Here is a 17,605-nt window from a genome sequence, read left to right as displayed (position 1 = left end):
ACGATTTTACAATTTTACATTAGATTATTGAGTCTGATTTTAAGTAAACTCTTAAATAGGTAAATTCTTACGATTTTAAATTTACGGTAATAAGATTTTACGATTTTATACGATTTTACGTTTAAAAAATGATTTATATTTAAAAATTTAAAAATAAATTTATTATTTATTCAAATAAATAAATTAATATAATTAATTTGTAAGTATAATTTGTTTTATAGTGTTATTTATTAATTATAATTTTTTAAATAATTTTATATTTAAATATATAAAACTTTAAAATTGACTAAGTATACTTAATTATATATATAAATAATAATAATATATAACTATTATTTTATCAAATTAAACTCTTACAATTTCAAATAAACTCTAGTTTTTACTATATTACAACTAACCAACGAGATTTTACGTAAAAATCCGCCTTGCCTCAGTCATAATATTGTTACTTGTTCATGTACATTACAATATTTATAAATTGTTATTGATATATTTTAAATCTATTTTAACAAATCCAACAATTAACCAAACTAATTAAATCGACCAAATCGTTCTTTTAACCGTTCAAAACGGATCAATCAAAACGACATATCGACGGTTTAAAATTTACTAAACCAATGTCAATGGTGTAGATATGCATTTCGGTCAATAAATTTACCAAACAAACTAAACCACTCACACCCATATTTAAAAACACACATCTTATTTGAAGCCTAGAAATATACTACATGCATGACCTATGATATAACGAAAAGACACAACGAGTCATAACCTTTGCCTTTGTAAGATGAACTTGACCACAATCGACACAATGAGTTATGAGTTGATTGTCCTAAGAAATTCGGGATTGTAATTACTACACGTAAGAAGTCACGAAAAATATTCTCTTCTTCATTTCGACTCTCCTTCAAAAGGGTCTCGGAAGAACAGTGGATGAAATTCACAATTGAGATGTTCACTTTTTACATTGGCTGTTATAAAACTTCTTATGTTGGGAGAATGACTGATCACTCCATTAATTATCCCAAGACCAAGTTAATCGTGGTGTCCGAGAAATCAAGCATCATGGAAAGAATATATATGTGCTATATCTGGGCATTATAATTGAAAAGGACACCCCTCTTTGCGTTTTTTAATTTTTATAAAATTAGAAAATATATTGTTTTCCTTTCTTTTTAAGAAAGTTAAACACTCTTTGTAAAAATGTGTTTTTTTCTTTATCTCCGTCATTGTTAGTCGTCATTTCGATGCTAGTTGTTAAGATGACGGATACATGAATGTGAAAATGACAATATTGTACATTTATTTTAGTCTTTAGAGAACAAATTCTTAAACACCAGTAAAACGTTTTAAATAAATATTAGTTTATTTTAAAAATGTTAATTGGTGATATTTTTATTTTATTTTTAATATTTAAAGATTTTAATATATAATAATAAATAAGTTAAAAAAGAAATAGAAAACATTTTAATAGTGTGATTAATTATTTGTGTAATATTGTTTGATTAGAAATTAAATAAAATGATTTTTAATTCTAGTTGAATTTTTTTTTTATAGAAAAAATCAAGATACAAATTCTAAAGTGAATCAAATATAATAATATTTTTGTATGATCACTTTCTCATTTTTCACTCTAAAATAATATAAGAAATGAATTATACATAATATTAATAAACTAAATAGGCTGAAATTTGTTGAACATGATTTTAAAACTGTTCTTAAATCACTTGCTCGTCCGTCGGAATCGGCATCCATAATAAACCTCACCTCAGATGTTTTCCGACAGTCGGCGCTGACAGCTAGTACTCTGCCTCCCTCGTCTTACCAGAAAAATCCAGTCGGTAAATACTTGACCCGTTCGGATACAACACTCCGAAATGCCTCTCCGAGCCCAGACCCGTTTTCATGTTCTCGTTGTACAGGGCAAAAATTACTGCCTCAATGACTACACCCGGCTTCGCCGGCGTTCCGATGGCCGGTACGGCAGTGAATTTCTTTATTACATTCCGGTTATAAATTGCGGCATTGTTAATACTAGCTCCTGATTCTGTTTGGCCAATATCTCTTCCATTCGGCCAACCGGTTTCCGCTATAAAGATCCCAACATGCGGGTAGCCCATTCTTTTCATGGCAAAGTAGACCGCGTCTATCATTTGATCCAGCAGATTGGTGTAGGTTAACCCCGTACCCGGATCCTTAACCCTTATGTTATTGGCGGAGGATAACAGGGCGTAATCAAGCTTGATGTCGACCGGGTTGGATGCCCAAGCGAAATACGGGTATACATCCAAGAAGAGGGACGATTTCGTGTACTTGAGAAACTGAAGCATAGGTTTAATGATTTGAGTGGAGATGTCGGCACGGAAGGTTCCATTGGAAGGCGGGTAAGAAGCTTGAAGCACGTCCATGGCCAATGAGGTAGTGACTCTGACCTTACGGAGGAGGCCGAATTTCGCAAGCGATTTCTGAATCCGGTACATCGACGGGACGAGGCTGAGCTGGATGTTACGGTCGGGGATAGAAAGGATTTCGTTTCCGACGAGAACGTATCGGATCTTTGTTTTTGGGTAAAAGGGTAAGACTTGGGACCGTACCCATTCGTCTGCGATAGCTTGATTGGTGGAGATGCTCACAAGGAGCTGGTTCGGGACCATGACCGTAACCTCGATGTCGGATCCTCTCAGGGCGCCGAGAATGGCCGGGTTAGAATCATACAGTTTGACTTGCTTCACCTTCATGGCTTTCAAGAGCTCGACGGACTTTGACGGACTGGGAAGGTTGTCTCCCAATTGGCCGTAGCAGATGCCGACATTGCCGGCTCCGGCGGCGGCGTATGATACACCTGCTGGAAATTACAAGTTAATAAAGTAAGATTAGATTAGATTTAGATGTAGAAAGAAGCTAAAGAGAATTAATAGAGATTTTGGACTTACTAGATACGGCGGCGGAAACTATGAAACGAGAGGAGGAGTACGGTGGCCGAAAATCCCGTCATATTTGTAACTTGAAGCTGCTATTGTGAATTATGTCATCATGTACGTCTCTCCTCTCTCTCTATATATATGAAGAAAATTACCATGTAAATATTATTTGACTTCACTTGACTTGACTTAGTTAATTTAGATGCATGGACTTGTTTGGCTTAAAGAAACGAGGGTTTGGAGTCAAAAGAAATTTCAAAATATTTGTTTCACACTCTATTTATGGAAAATACACATAATTTTCTTTTTCAATTATAAAATAATATTAAAATTCACTTAGTTAATTTAGATGCATGTAAATATTACAATTTTGTTTGACAAAAATTCAAATTATAATCACAATCCAATATGTTTTATCTTTATATTTTTAAAATTAAAAATAATAATAATAATAATATTATGTTATATTTCTTTCTTAAAAAAAAAAATACATAATCTTACCATAAATTTTGGTTGAATTCTAACATTTGACTAATTTAAAATACAATCCTCACCTTATACTAACAAAACTAATAATAAATTTTTTATTGTGTTTTTCAACCTTTTTTTGCAATATAGGAGATTATACATTTAAATTTAACCATCTATTTAGGAGACTACCCAACCACAATACATTTTTAAAAAACAGATATTATTATCATTATATTAGAACACAAATTTTAATATATCAATATAGTTGAACTAGAAATTCAATTATATATCAATATATTTGTCATTTTTTCATCAAAATTGTAACTCTTTCAAATAGTATATATCTCCTTAATTTTAAATATAACACCAACTTAAATCATTATACTCTTGAATTCTAAAGAATATAGATGTCCAAATAATAACTCATAATTTTACCTTTTATTGATATTTTTTTTCAGAATCAGAAATAATATAACCCTTATTCTCAATTTACAAACAACGATCTTATAAATATATATTGGGATAGATTTTTAAATTATTATATTTTATATAATTTATTTAGATATTTGAGTATAAAAAAATAAAATAAAAAATCCTTCAATATTTGATGCCGAAAGAATATTGTCAGCGAGAAGAGGTGGTTCTTGAGGGCGGTTGCCCCTCTTGGATGCCGGAGAAATATTGTCAGCGACGCCGATGATTTCAGTCGTCAGAATATCAACAACTTTCTAGGTGTGTCAGTCTACTTATTTGTTGTCCCTCAATACGAATGAGATTTTCAAGTATGGTTGATCATCGATTATTACTATTATTATTGTTGTTTTTAAAGAGTTCAAATATATATATATGCACAATGTTGTTGGATTGTTATTGTCGATCTAGATCTTCTATTGGCGGTGATGTAATTGTGATTTTACTTAGAGTGATTGCCGATCTTGTCGAGGCAAATCAATTTGTTGGAGATCTGAACTGAAAAACATCGTCTCCTATCTCTTATTCAGATATATGCAATTTAAGTGTATGTGTATTCAAAAACTTTCACTTCTTGTTTCTAAGTATCATTTTAAAAATAGTAACGTTTTTTCAATGACTATAATTGTGATTTGACGGGGATAGATTGTCGATTTTGGTGTGGTAACTCATTGAAGGAAAATCATTTTCTCCTAATAATATATATGTGATTTAAGTGTGTGAATCTATATCTCTTCCTCGGAAGGCTCTTACTGTTGGATTTGTGTGATTCTTACTGTTGGATTTGTGTGGCGTGTGAAAATGTTAAGATATATACAACTTATACAAAATCTTTGATCTTCTTACGACCCTTGCTTTAATTGTGATTTGGCGGAGACTATTGGCCGATCCTTGGCTAGGCAACTCAAATTGTTGCAGCCAGGATCGAAAAAAATTATCTCACTTGCTTAGATATGTGAGATTTTGTATGTAAATATCTCTCTTCCTTTAAGAATTTTATTGTTGGATTTCTGTGTTATTAATAGAGTATGAAATATATACACATACTCTAAATATTTTATCCTCCAAGACCACTACTTTAATTGAGATTTGGCGGAGACTGACCCATTGTTGCCGAGACAACTTAAATTGTTGAAACATGATCAAAAGATTCATCTTTAACTTGTTTAGATATGTGGAATTGAAGTGTTTGTTATGAATATATCTTCCTTTGAGATTCCGACCGTTGGATTAGTGTGTTGTTGAAAGAGGTTGAGATATACATACATACACAAGGTTGGATCTAGTGTGGACAAATCTTTGATCTTTCAAAGACAATGACTGTTGTAATTGTGGTTTTGCGGAGATTGATGACTGATCATTGTCGAAGCAACTCAAAGTTGCAGCCAATGTCGGAAAAAAAATCATCTTGTCTTATTCGGATTTGTGGGATTTAAGTGCATGTATATCTCTTCGGATTTGTGGGATTTAAGTGCATGTATATCTCTTCGTATAAGATTTTTACTGTTGGATTTATGTGGTGTAGGAAAATGTCAAGATATATACAACTTACAAAAAAAATCTTTGATTTTCCAACTACCCTAACTGTAATTGTGATTTGGTGGAGACTAATGATCGATCATTGGCTAGGCACTCAAATTGTTGCATCCATGATCGAAAAAATTAATCTTTCTTGTTCTGATTGATGAACTAAAGAGAGAAAGGTGATTATATTATAATGATATGTGAATGATGTGTAACAGAGTTACATAGGTTATGTCTAAATATAGACATTAGATTAAACTAATAAAGAAACTAATATAATAATATAATATAATATTGATATTATCACAATTTATCATATTGTGATAATATCTTACAGATATATTATATTCTAACACCCCTACTCAAACTAAAGATGAAAAACGCTTGAACAACTTCAGGTTTAAGACGATCGAGATGTTGAACTGTTGTTGATGTATATTTCAAACTTCAGAAACTCGTGAGCTGTTTAAATCCATCAAACTACATGATGACAGTGTGTTGACTGAAGAGAACTAGTAAAAAAAGTAGAATCTCATGGCCTTTGAATTCTGGATGAAACAACAACCGAAAAGAAACTCCAAAGTTACTCGTGAGTCTCAAGATATTCATCCAACAACAAAATGATAGTGTGTTGCCTAAAATTAAAAACCAACGAAGAAGGTAGTCCTATGGGAATAAAATAGTGTGTTGACTAAATAACGCCAATAAGCACATATGATTAGATTAAGACCAATAAAAATATGGGCATTGACTACTGGGATAAAGCAACAACTGAAAACAAAACTCAGAGATTGTGATTGGCGAAGAAAAATAAGATTATCAACAAAATTATTTGAAAGAAACAAATATTAATAAATATATATATATATAATAATAGAGTTTTATTATAGCCCTCCATCAATGCCTAAAGTAGCCATTGATGGAGACAGTAGGAGATTAGATTTTGTGCTCAAGAACAAAACGAAATCTCTCACTAAGAGAGAGCTTTGATACCATGTTAGAATTAAAAAGAGAAAGGAGATTATATTAGAATGATATGTAAATGATGTGTCACATAGTTACATAAGTTATGTCTAATATATAGACATTAGATTAAACTTATAAGGAAACTAATATAATAATATAATATAATATTGATATTATCACAATTTATTATATTGTGATAATATCTTACAGATATATTATACAGATATATTATATTCTAACACAGATCTGCGAGATTTAAGTTTGTGTATGTATATATCTCTTTCTTTTAGATTTTTATTGTTGTGTTTTTGTGTTGTTAATAGAGGATGAGATATATACATACCCAAAATATTTTATTTTTCGAGATCGCTACTTTAATTGTTATTTGGCGGAGACTATGGTCTATCGTTTTCGATACAACTTAAATTGTTGCAGACATTATCAAAAAAATCATCTTAACCTGTTCAGATCTGTGGAATTTAAGTGTTTGTAATATATATTTCTTCCTCTCAGATTCTGACTATTGGATTAGTGTGTTGTTGAAAGAGGTTGAGATATACTCATATATATATATATATATATAAGGTTGTATCTAGTGGTCAAATCTTTAATCTTTCGACAACCATGTTGCTTAATTGTATTGTGTTTTTTGCGGAGATTGATGATCAATCCTTGTCGAGGCATCTCAAAGTTGCAGCAATTATTAAAAAAAATCATCTTCTCTTATCGAATCTGTGGGATTTAAGTGTGTATTTCTATCTCTTCCTCTAAGATTTTTAGAGTTGGATTTTTGTGGTATGGCAAAAGTTTAAGGTATATCAACTTACACTAAATCCTTAATCTTTTGACGATTCTGAATGTTATAGTGATTTGGTGGAGACTGTTGGCCGATCCTTGGTTAGGCAACTCAAATTATTGCAGCCATGATTGAAAAAATTAATCTTTTTGTTCAGATATGTGGGATTTAAGTGTGTGTATATATGTATATATCTTTTCTTTTAAGATTTTTATTGTTAGATTTATGTGTTGTTAATAGATGATGAGATATATACATGCATACTCAAAATATTTTTCTTCCATGACCACTATTGTAATTGTGATTTAGTGGAGACGGTTGACCGATCGTTGTCGAGGCAACTTAAATTGTTGCAGACATTATAAAAAAATCATTTTAACCTATTCTGATATGTAGAATTGATATGTTTGTAATGTATATCTACTGGTCAAATCTTTGATCTTTCGACAACCATGGCTACTGTAATTGTATAGTGTCTTTACAGAGATTGATGATCAATCTTTGGCGAGGCATCTCAAAGCTGCAACCATTATTGAAAAAAACATCTTCTCTTATTCGGATATGTGGGATTTAAGTGTGTGTATGTCTATCTATTCCTCTAAGATTCTTACTATTGGATTTGTGTGGTGTGGCAAAAGTTTGAGGTATATCAACTTTCAAAAAAGCTTTGATCTTCCGACGATCCTAAATGTTATAGTGATTTGGTGGAGATTGTTGGTCGATCATTGGCTAGGCAACTTAAGTTATTGCAGCCATGATCGAAAAAATTAATCTTTCTTGTTCATGTGAGGTTTAAGTGTGTATACATGTATATATCTTTTCCTTTAAGATTTTTATTGTTAGATTTATGTGTTGTTAATAGATGATGAGATATATGCATACATACTCAAAATATTTTATCTTTCATGACCACTACTGTAATTGTGATTTAGCGGAGACTGTTGGCCGATCGTTGTCGAGGCAAGTTAAATTGTTTCAAACATTATCAAAAAAATAATTTTAACCTATTCAGATCTGTAGAATTGATGTGTTTGTAATGTATATCTAGTGTTTAAATCTTTGATCTTTCGATAACCATACTGTTGTAATTGTATAGTATTTTTGTGGATATTGATGATCAATCTTTGGCGAGGCATCTCAAAGTTACCGTCATTATTAAAAAAAATCATATTCTCTTATTCGGAGGGATTTAAGTGTGTGTATGTCTATCTCTTACGCTAAGATTCTTATTGTTGGATTTGTATGGTGTGGGAAAAGGTTGAGATATATACCACTTATACAAAATCTTTAATCTTTGGATGGCCCTGACTGTAATTGTAATTTGGCCAATCCTTGGCTAGGAAGCTCAAATTTTTGTAGTCATGCTCGAAAATTTTAATATTTCTTGTTCAGTTATGTGGGATTTAAGTTTGTGTATTTATGTCTTCCTTTAATTTTTATTATTGAATTTTTGTGTTGTTAGTAGAAGATGAGATATATGCATACGTACACAAAATCCTTGATATTCCGATGTAACTGTGTGATTTGAGGAAGACTGTTTCCCGATCCTTGGTGAGGTAACTCAAATTGTTGCAGCCATGATCGAAAAAATCCATCTTATCCTTTTTAGATACGTGGAATTTAAGTGTTTGTAATATGTATATCTTCCTCTGAGATTCTGACTGTTGGATTTTTGTGTTGTTGAAATAGGTTGAGATATACATACATACTCAAGGTTGAGATTCTAATTGTGATTTATCGGAGACTGTTGGTTGATCCTTGGCTAGGCAACTAAAGTTGTTTCAGCCATGATCGAAAAAATTAATCTTTCTTGTTTAGATCTGTGGAATTTAAGTGATATATATATATATTAAGTTTTTTATTGTTGGATTTTTGTGTTGTTAATATAGGATGAGATATATTCATACATACCCAAAATATTTTATCTTTTGAGGTCAATACTGTAATTGTGATTTAGCGGAGACGGTTGGTCGATCATTGATAAGGAAACTAATTTGGTAATTGTTAATGAGACTGCGGAGACTAATGGATTAAAGGATTCAGCTAGTGATAATAATGTTGGTGATATTGACCATGTGGGTAACAGTAATTAGTAATCTGATGTAGCTACGGATACTGAAGCTTCTGGTCTAAAAAATGATACAGGCTGCTGATAATGTGACTGGTTCGAAAGATTGTCTAAATGGAGTGCTAAGGATGAATTAGAATTCGGTTAATAATAATGGTGGGGGCACAGCTGGTGATGCAGACTGTAAGAATGTTACGAACATCAGTAAGGTCAAAGCTACTTATGTTAATGATGTTATTCTGTTGAAGGTGTTAGAAAAGAAGCAGGATGTTATTGTTGGTGTCATGGCTGCTGGAAAGGTGATGCATTGCAAGAGTAGTGATGTTGTGAGAAAGATGGAGATGTGTGATAACAGTGACCCTAATGCAAAAGATCCAATTACGGAGGACAATTATCCATCATCTAATGGGGAGGTTAAAGCGAGCAAAAACAGTAATGAATAAATATCTATCACATTTACTCATGGTGATTCCGAAGTCGAACCCTCATAAAGCAGGCTTCATCTAATGAAACCATTCAATTACATGTGACAAAGTCTAAGAGGAAAAAGCTAGTTATAGTGGTCAGTGATGATAAAAATATGAATGACTTTGGGTTTTCAAATGGTCCCAAGACTGTCAGGACAAGAAAGAATGACATGAAGAAAAAAAGAAAATGCAGAATTGAGGAAGATACTCGAGAGTGATCCCTTTAAATGCAAGGAAATCAAGAAGACCATTGAGTGTCATAAAGTCACAATTTTGGGAATTCCGGAAACAAAAGTCAAACTTAATAATGTGGATATGAGTGGTTTTCTTTGTTTTGAAAGCAGATGGAAGTTTATACACAATTCAAATAAGAGGACGGATAGAATCTGAGTGGGGTGGAACGAAATCTACACTAGTGATCAAGTCATTATGGTGAAGGTGAATAGTAAAAGAACTCTCGATTGATTTTTATCGTAGTGGTGTATGGCAGCAATTCTCAGTGCACTAGAAAACAGTTATGGGATAATCTTAGGAATCGTGTTGATGACGATAGACCTTGGATAATAATGGGTAATTTTAATACTACGAGATTGCATACGGGGACATTTGGTGAATTGAGACGAGAAACTCTAGGAATCAATTTACCTGGTCTACTACAAGGGGTGTTGAGCACATAAAAAGAAGTCGGGATTGATAGATGTCTGATTAATGAACCTTGGGGTTTGAAATTTCCAAGAAGTCATGCTCATGTTATTTGTCTAGGAATTTTGGATCACTCCGATAAAAGGAGACACTAACAATTTTTCTAGTAATTTAGGTCTTTACATCAATGAGGATAAGAGTTTGGCTTTCTATGATGGTACGGATGACAGAACAAAGATGATCATTTTTAATATCATGGACATTAAGAAGGGATTTCTTCTAGTTAGGTATCTTGGTGTTTCTCTTTCTTCGAAAGAGTTGCAGGTATCACATTGCAGGTCACTTATTGCGAATGTTAAGAATATTATACATGGCTGGGCTTCAAACAACTATCTTATGCGAGTTGTATTGAGTATTGAGCTGGTGAAGAAAGTGATTATGGGAAGCATTGAATCATTGGATTTTAGGCTCAACAAATTATGTTACCAAAAAAGAGAATGAGGGACCTTAATCAACTTATGATGGATTTTATATAGGGCAGTCAAGAAGAGGCGGGAAAAAAGTTAAGTGAAATGATGTATGAAAGCCAAAGGATGAAGGAGGGCTAAGTATCAAGTGTTGTATGGAATGGAATAGAGCTCTAACATATCGTCATTTATGGGCATTTGAACAAAAGCAAGATTCATTATTAGTCTGTTAGGTTCATTCGCATTTCATGAAATCAGAATCCAGCATTTGGACATCCAAGATAAAGGAGGATATGTCATGGTCACTAAAGAAGATCTTCAAACTAAAGCAAAGCGCGAGACAATGTATTCTGTTAAGTTTGGTAATGGTGAAGGTACGACTTTTTGGCAAACTCCTTGGTTTGAGAATATGTCCATCATTGATAAACGAGAGTTTGCAAGAACCCGGGTTAGAAGAGAATACCTTTCGGCTAGTGTGAAGGATATCAAGGATGATAAATGTAATGAAATTTTGAGGCGAATCTCGTTCATGGTTCGAGAGGACTCACAAGTTTGGATGATTGAAGTTAACAACAAGTTCAACTCAAATCTGGCGTGGCAATGCATTCGATCAAGAGGCAATTTGTAGATTAGGCTTAATTCGTATGGTCATTTAAGAGTATCGCCCGACATCAAATTGACCTTGGCTTGTTTATCGTGAAAGGGCATGACGAAAGACAGAATTAGTAAGTATATGACGATCACAAGTACATGTTGCATTCTTTGCTCTAACTTGAGGAATCGAATGCTCATATCTTTGGTGAGTGCCCTTATACTAGAGTGATTTGGAAAAAAATTGCTAACAATTTCAAATTCACTCGCTTTCCTAATGGTTGGTGTCCATATCAAAGATCTAACGCTTACAAAGGATAAGAGTAGCACGTTTCATGCTAATATTTTCAAGTGTTACTTTGAAACAATTATTTACCAAGTTTAGATGGAAATGAATTCTAGAGTGTGTTAGAGTTTGTGGCCCGAATATTGTTGGGCCAACGAGCAAAATGGACCTGTAGGCTTAATGGGTCTGACCCTTTATTGTATTTTAGGGTTAGACAATATATAGAGAATACGGTCGTCTTTTCTCTTATCCAGTTTTACGTTATCTACCAAAATTTGTACAATCTTTAATATAGTAAAACCTTCTCTTTTGTCCGTGATTTTTCACCCATAAAGGGTTTTCCACGTAATCTTTGTGTTCGTTCTTCTTTTCTCTTTTATCCTCGTTTATTGTGGTTTGATTCTAACAAATTGGTATCAAAGCCAAGTTTGTTTGTTTTATTTTTGGTCATGACCACTATGAAGTACGATATTCCGTTGTTGGATCGTAACACAAGATTTTTGTTATGGCAAGTGAAGATGCGAGCTATTTTGGCACAGATGGATCTGGACGATGCGCTATTTGGCGCTGACAAGATGCCGTCTTCGTGGACTGATGAAAAAAAGCAACGAGTGGATCGTAAGGCTCTATCGCAAATTCATCTGCGTCTATCGAATCAGATCCTTCAAGATTGTTTGAAGGAAAAATCAGTTGTTGCGCTCTGGTTGAGATTGGAGCAATTGTGTATGACGAAAACTTTGACTAACAAACTACACTTGAAGCAACGCCTGTATTCCCAACGTATGTCTGACGGTACGTCTATAGAAAATCACTTAACTGTTTTTAAAAAAGTATTCTTTGATTTGGAATCTTTGGAGGTTAAGTATGATGAAGAAGATTTAGGTCTGATATTATTGTGTTTACTACCTCCTTCATATGCAAATTTTAGAGATATTATTCTCTATAGTCGTGATACTGACTCTAGATGAGGTTTATTATGCATTGTTCTCGAAAGAGAAGATGCATAAACTCGTTGTTGGTTTAGATAACATGGTTGAAGGCCTCGTTGCACGAGGTAGGCAACATGAGAGGTATTCTGGCAGTAATAATCGTGGCAGGTCGAAATCCAAGAACAGGGATAAGACGTGTAGGTACTACAAGAAGAAGGGTCATATTGTTGTTGATTGTTATACGTTATAGAATAAGAATAAGAGATTTGGTGAGGATCATAAGAGCAATCAGTCAGAGAAATATGGCGAAGCTGATGTTGCTGAAAAGTACAATGATGGAGAACTCCTCGTTGCGTCAGATATTGATTCGAAACAAAGCGACAAATGGATTATTGATTCTGGATGCACGTTTCATATGTGTCCTAATCGGGACTGATTCTCTACATATGAAGTGGTCTCTAGAGGTACCGTTGTGATGGGTAATAATGCATCTTGCAGAATTACTAGTATTGGTACAATTAGAGTTAAGATGTTTGATGGAACTATTTGAACACTTGGTGATGTAAGGCACGTTCCTTACATGAAGAGAAATCTGATATCATTAAGTACTCTTGATTCTAAAGGGTACATGTACATCGGTGAAGGTGGAGTTGTGAAGGTCAGCAAGGGGTCTCTTGTTGTGATGAAGGGACTTAGGAAAACTGCAAGTTTATATGTTTTGCAAGGCTCTACGATTACAGGTGATGCTGATGTAGCTAGTTCGTCTATGTCTGATTCTGATGCTACAAGATTATGGCACATGCGTCTGGGTCACATGAGAGAGAATGGCATGGTCGAATTGAACAAGAGAGGGCTTCTTGATGTGCAGGGTATTACAAAGATGAAGTTTTGTGAACACTGCGTTTTTGGTAAGTAGAAAAGATTTAGGTTCTCGGCTGGTATTCATAATACGAAGGGGATGCTAGACTACATTCATTCTAATTTGTGGGGGCCTTCTAGAGTACCATCTAAAGGTGGTGCATTCTATATGTTGACTATTATAGATGATTTCTCCAGGAAGGTTTGGACATTCTTTTTGAAACAAAAGAGTGACGTGTTTTCTACCTTTAAAGAGTGGAAGTTCATGATTGAGAAGTAGACAGGGAGGAAAGTGAAACATCTCCGAACTGATAACGGTTTGGAGTTTTGTTCTAATGAGTTTAATACTTTATGTAGAAATGAAGGTATTGTGAGGCATCATACAGTTCGACATAATCCTCAATAGAATGGAGTTGCAGAGATATGAATAGGACTTTGATGGAGAAGGTGTGTTGTATGCGCCTTAATGTTAGGCTACCGATGTCGTTTTGGGATGAGACCGCTGCGTATGCATGTCATCTCATTAATTGCTCTCCTTCGATAACTATTGATAAGAAAACTCCACAGGAGGTATGGAATGGTTCTCGTGCTAGTTATTCTGATTTAAAATTTTTTGGATGTCCTACATATGCTCATGTGGATAAAGGGAAGTTAGAGCCTCGTTCGGTGAAGTGTGTGTTCATAAGGTTCAAGCAAGGTGTGAAGGGTTATAAGTTGTGGTGTCATGAGACTAGTAAAGTCGTCATCAGTAGAAATGTTGTTTTTGATGAGACTAGCACGCTTTAGAGGTCTCCGTCTTCAACTCCCCGAAGGAAATCAACAGAAGTCAAGTATTCAGGTGGAGCATGAGATTGGGTTGAAACCTACACCATAGCAAACTCTAAGGCCTATTCCAGTTTCTATGGATGGTGCTAGTTCCTCAGAAGCACCTCCACAACATTCAACTTCTAAAAATAGGCCTCGTATAGAAATTAGATGCCCTCAAAGATATGTAGAGGTTCATTTGGTTGTGTATGCATTAAATGTGGCTGAAGAGATTGATTCATAAGAAGAACCTGCGACGTATTCAGAGGCAGTTACCTGCAAAAACTCTGGTATGTGGATGATCGCTATGGAGGAAGAAATGGAATCTCTTCACAAGAATGCTACATGGGTTCTAGTGAAGCTACCAAAGAGCAAGAAGATTGTTCGCTACAAGTGGGTGTATAAGAGAAAGGAAGGTACGCTGGGAGTTGAAGAAGCCAGGTATAAAGCCAGGCTTGTTGCAAAAGGATATAGTCAAACTCCAGGTGTTGATTTTACTGATGTATTTTCTCCAGTTGTGAAGCACAGTTCTATTCGGGCTTTACTAGGTATTGTGGCATTCCACGATCTTGAGCTTGAGCAGTTAGATGTAAAAACTGCATTCTTACATAGAGAACTTGAGGAAGACATCTACATGCAGCAACTAGAGGGATTCGTAGCCTTAGGAAAGGAGGACTACGTATGTCAGCTGAAAAAGTCTCTTTATGGTTTGAAATAGTCACTGAGACAGTGGTATAAGAGATTTGATACATTTATGACCACTCGTGATTTCAGGAGGAGTAGTTTCGATAGTTGTGTCTACTTTAAAGTATGTGATGATGGGTCGTTCGTTTACCTGTTGTTGTATGTTGACGATATATTAATTGCTGCCAAAGATCATAGAGAGGTCAAAAAGGTGAAAACACAGTTGAGTAGCGAGTTTGAGATGAAAGATTTAGGTGCAGCAAAGAAGATGCTTGGAATGGAGATTCTTAGAGATCGATCAGATGGTAAATTGTACATAAGTCAAAAGAGGTACATTGAGAAAGTTCTTAGTAGGTTTAACATGCAAAGTGCCAAGTCGGTAAGTACTCCACTAGCTACTCATTTTAGACTTTCGTCTTCTTTGTCACAACAGTAAGATAGTGATGATGATTATATGTCGCAAGTTCCATACTCTAGTGTCGTTGGCTCCCTTATGTATGATATGGTTTGTTCACGGCCTAACTTAGCCTATACATTTAGTGTTGTTAGTAGATATATGGCAAACCCTGGTAAGGAACATTGGAAAATAGTTCAGTGGATTCTCAAATACTTATGTGGTTCTACTAATGTTTGTTTATAGTTTGGGAAAAGTAGAGATGGAGTTGTCGGTTACGTCGATTCAGATTACGCTGGAGATCTTGATAAGAGAAGATCGTTGTCTGGTTACATTTTTTTGTGTTGGTGGTTGTGCTATTAGTTGGAAGGTTATGTTGCATACTACAGTTGCTTTGTCTACTACAGAGGCAGAGTACATGGCGATTACAGAAGTTTGCAAAGAAGCAATTTGGATGAAAGGCTTGTTTGACGAACTTAGTGAAGATTTGCAGATTTCTACAATCTTTTGTGATAGCCAAAGTACTATTTTCTGACAAAGGATCAGATGTTTCACGAGAGGACTAAGCACATTGATATACGGTATCATTTTGTGCATGATGTGATTGCTCGTGGTAATATTGTTGTGAGCAAGGTGAGAACACACAATAATCCTGCAGATATGATGACCAAGTCACTTCCTATTTCCAAGTTTGAGCATTGCTTGAACTTGGTTGGTCTTCATTGCGGAGTTATGCCCTTAGGGGATTTGGTGGAAGAGGTTTGATTTTGTGGTTATGCTATCAAAGATTGGAATTCGTTTCAAGGTGGAGAATGTTAGAGTTTGTGGCCCGAATTCTTGTTAGGCTAGCGAGCAAAATAGACCTGTAGACTTAATGGTCTGACCCTTTATTAATTTACATTGTATTTTAGGGTTAGACAATATATAGAGAATACGGTCGTCTTTTCTCTTATCCAGTTTTACGTTGTTCACCAAAATTCGTACAATCTTTGATATAGTGAAACATTCTCTTCTGCTCGTGATTTTTCACCCGTAAAGGGTTTTCCACGTAATCTTGGTGTTCGTTCTTCTTTTCGCTTTTATCCTCGTTTATTGTTGTTTGATTCTAACAGAGTGTTTCAAAAACAATGAGGAATGAAGATCAAACATGGAAGGAGATTGTTCTTGATGGTCATGCTCTTATTCACACATGGAGGCGAGTTCCCATAAACTCGGATAATTGGGTGTTAAGTCAAAGATGGGATAAGTCACGAAGTTGTCCATGTTTAAGGCTGGATAATCAATTGTTTGCTTGTTGTTATTACTCATTTGTTGTTGTTTGTTTCTTAAAATTAGAGAGAAAGTGTTATTTGCTCTAATTCATGAACTCTTGTATCATTTTCCCTTTATGGGTTTTAATTAAATGGGTATAAGTTTGATATACCTTAATCTTGAATTAGGTATATATATATTGAAATGACATAAATAATAGAAATAGAATGAAGAACGAAGAGAATATAAGATAACACTTGAATTGATAGAAGATAGATAGAACCCTAATAGGGTGAATACAATGGAGGGAGAATGAAGAAGATAGAGAGAAGTTAATCTTGAGAGAATTCTCGAATAATGTCTAAAGTGTTTTCTATAGACCCCCGATCTCTTCTTTATATATCATCCACCTACCATAATCAATCATCAGCCGAATATTCTGTAGATTATATCCCTTCCTTATATACTCTCCAGCTACCATAATCAATTTCCCGTCAATCTCACATTTTTAGCTACTACCTTATTAATAATTATTTATTTCCATATAAATAATTATTTATTCTCAATTAATCAATTATTTCATATTTTGGCTAACTGCCTTATTAATAACTGTTACGTCTACCCGTTAGCTTACTTTAGGGTTAAGAAACCTAACCATAGTAATCCCTCGTAACATTAGCCTCCCCTTCAACATTTGTTCGACCACGAACAACACAATTAAAAAAGAAGCCGACTTATTTCCAACAAAACCAAATTTTGAAAATTCAGGTTCCAACCAAGATTCATTCTCCCATGTAGACAATAAACGAAGGTTTAGTTGACACTCGAAAGTATCTGGTGGCTCTTCAAACCACATAAATTGCCAAAATTGTTTCCATAGAATATCTGGTGGTTCTTCAAACCACACAAATTGTCTCAAAATATTTCTCAAATGTAAGACATAAGAACAATTACAAAACTCTACATCCGGTGGTTCTTCAAACCATAATAAGTATTTGCATCTCATCCATGTTTT

The 17,605-nt window shown here is 34.2% G+C and overlaps 1 protein-coding gene across 1 annotated transcript; it reads right to left on the bottom strand.

Moving 5' to 3' along the window:
• Nucleotides 1–1,799: 1,799 nt before the first annotated feature.
• LOC124922658 (probable glucan endo-1,3-beta-glucosidase A6) lies at nt 1,800–2,831 on the bottom strand. The gene has a single exon (XM_047463376.1). It carries the CDS (start codon nt 2,736–2,738, stop codon nt 1,800–1,802), a length of 939 nt encoding a protein of 312 aa, XP_047319332.1. The 5' UTR covers nt 2,739–2,831.
• Between the last annotated feature and the right edge of the window lie 14,774 nt (nt 2,832–17,605).

This window comes from Impatiens glandulifera, chromosome 1 (genome assembly GCF_907164915.1).
Source record: "Impatiens glandulifera chromosome 1, dImpGla2.1, whole genome shotgun sequence".
In the NCBI taxonomy this organism is placed as follows: domain Eukaryota; kingdom Viridiplantae; phylum Streptophyta; class Magnoliopsida; order Ericales; family Balsaminaceae; genus Impatiens; species Impatiens glandulifera.
This window is presented reverse-complemented; position numbering and strand designations above follow the sequence as displayed.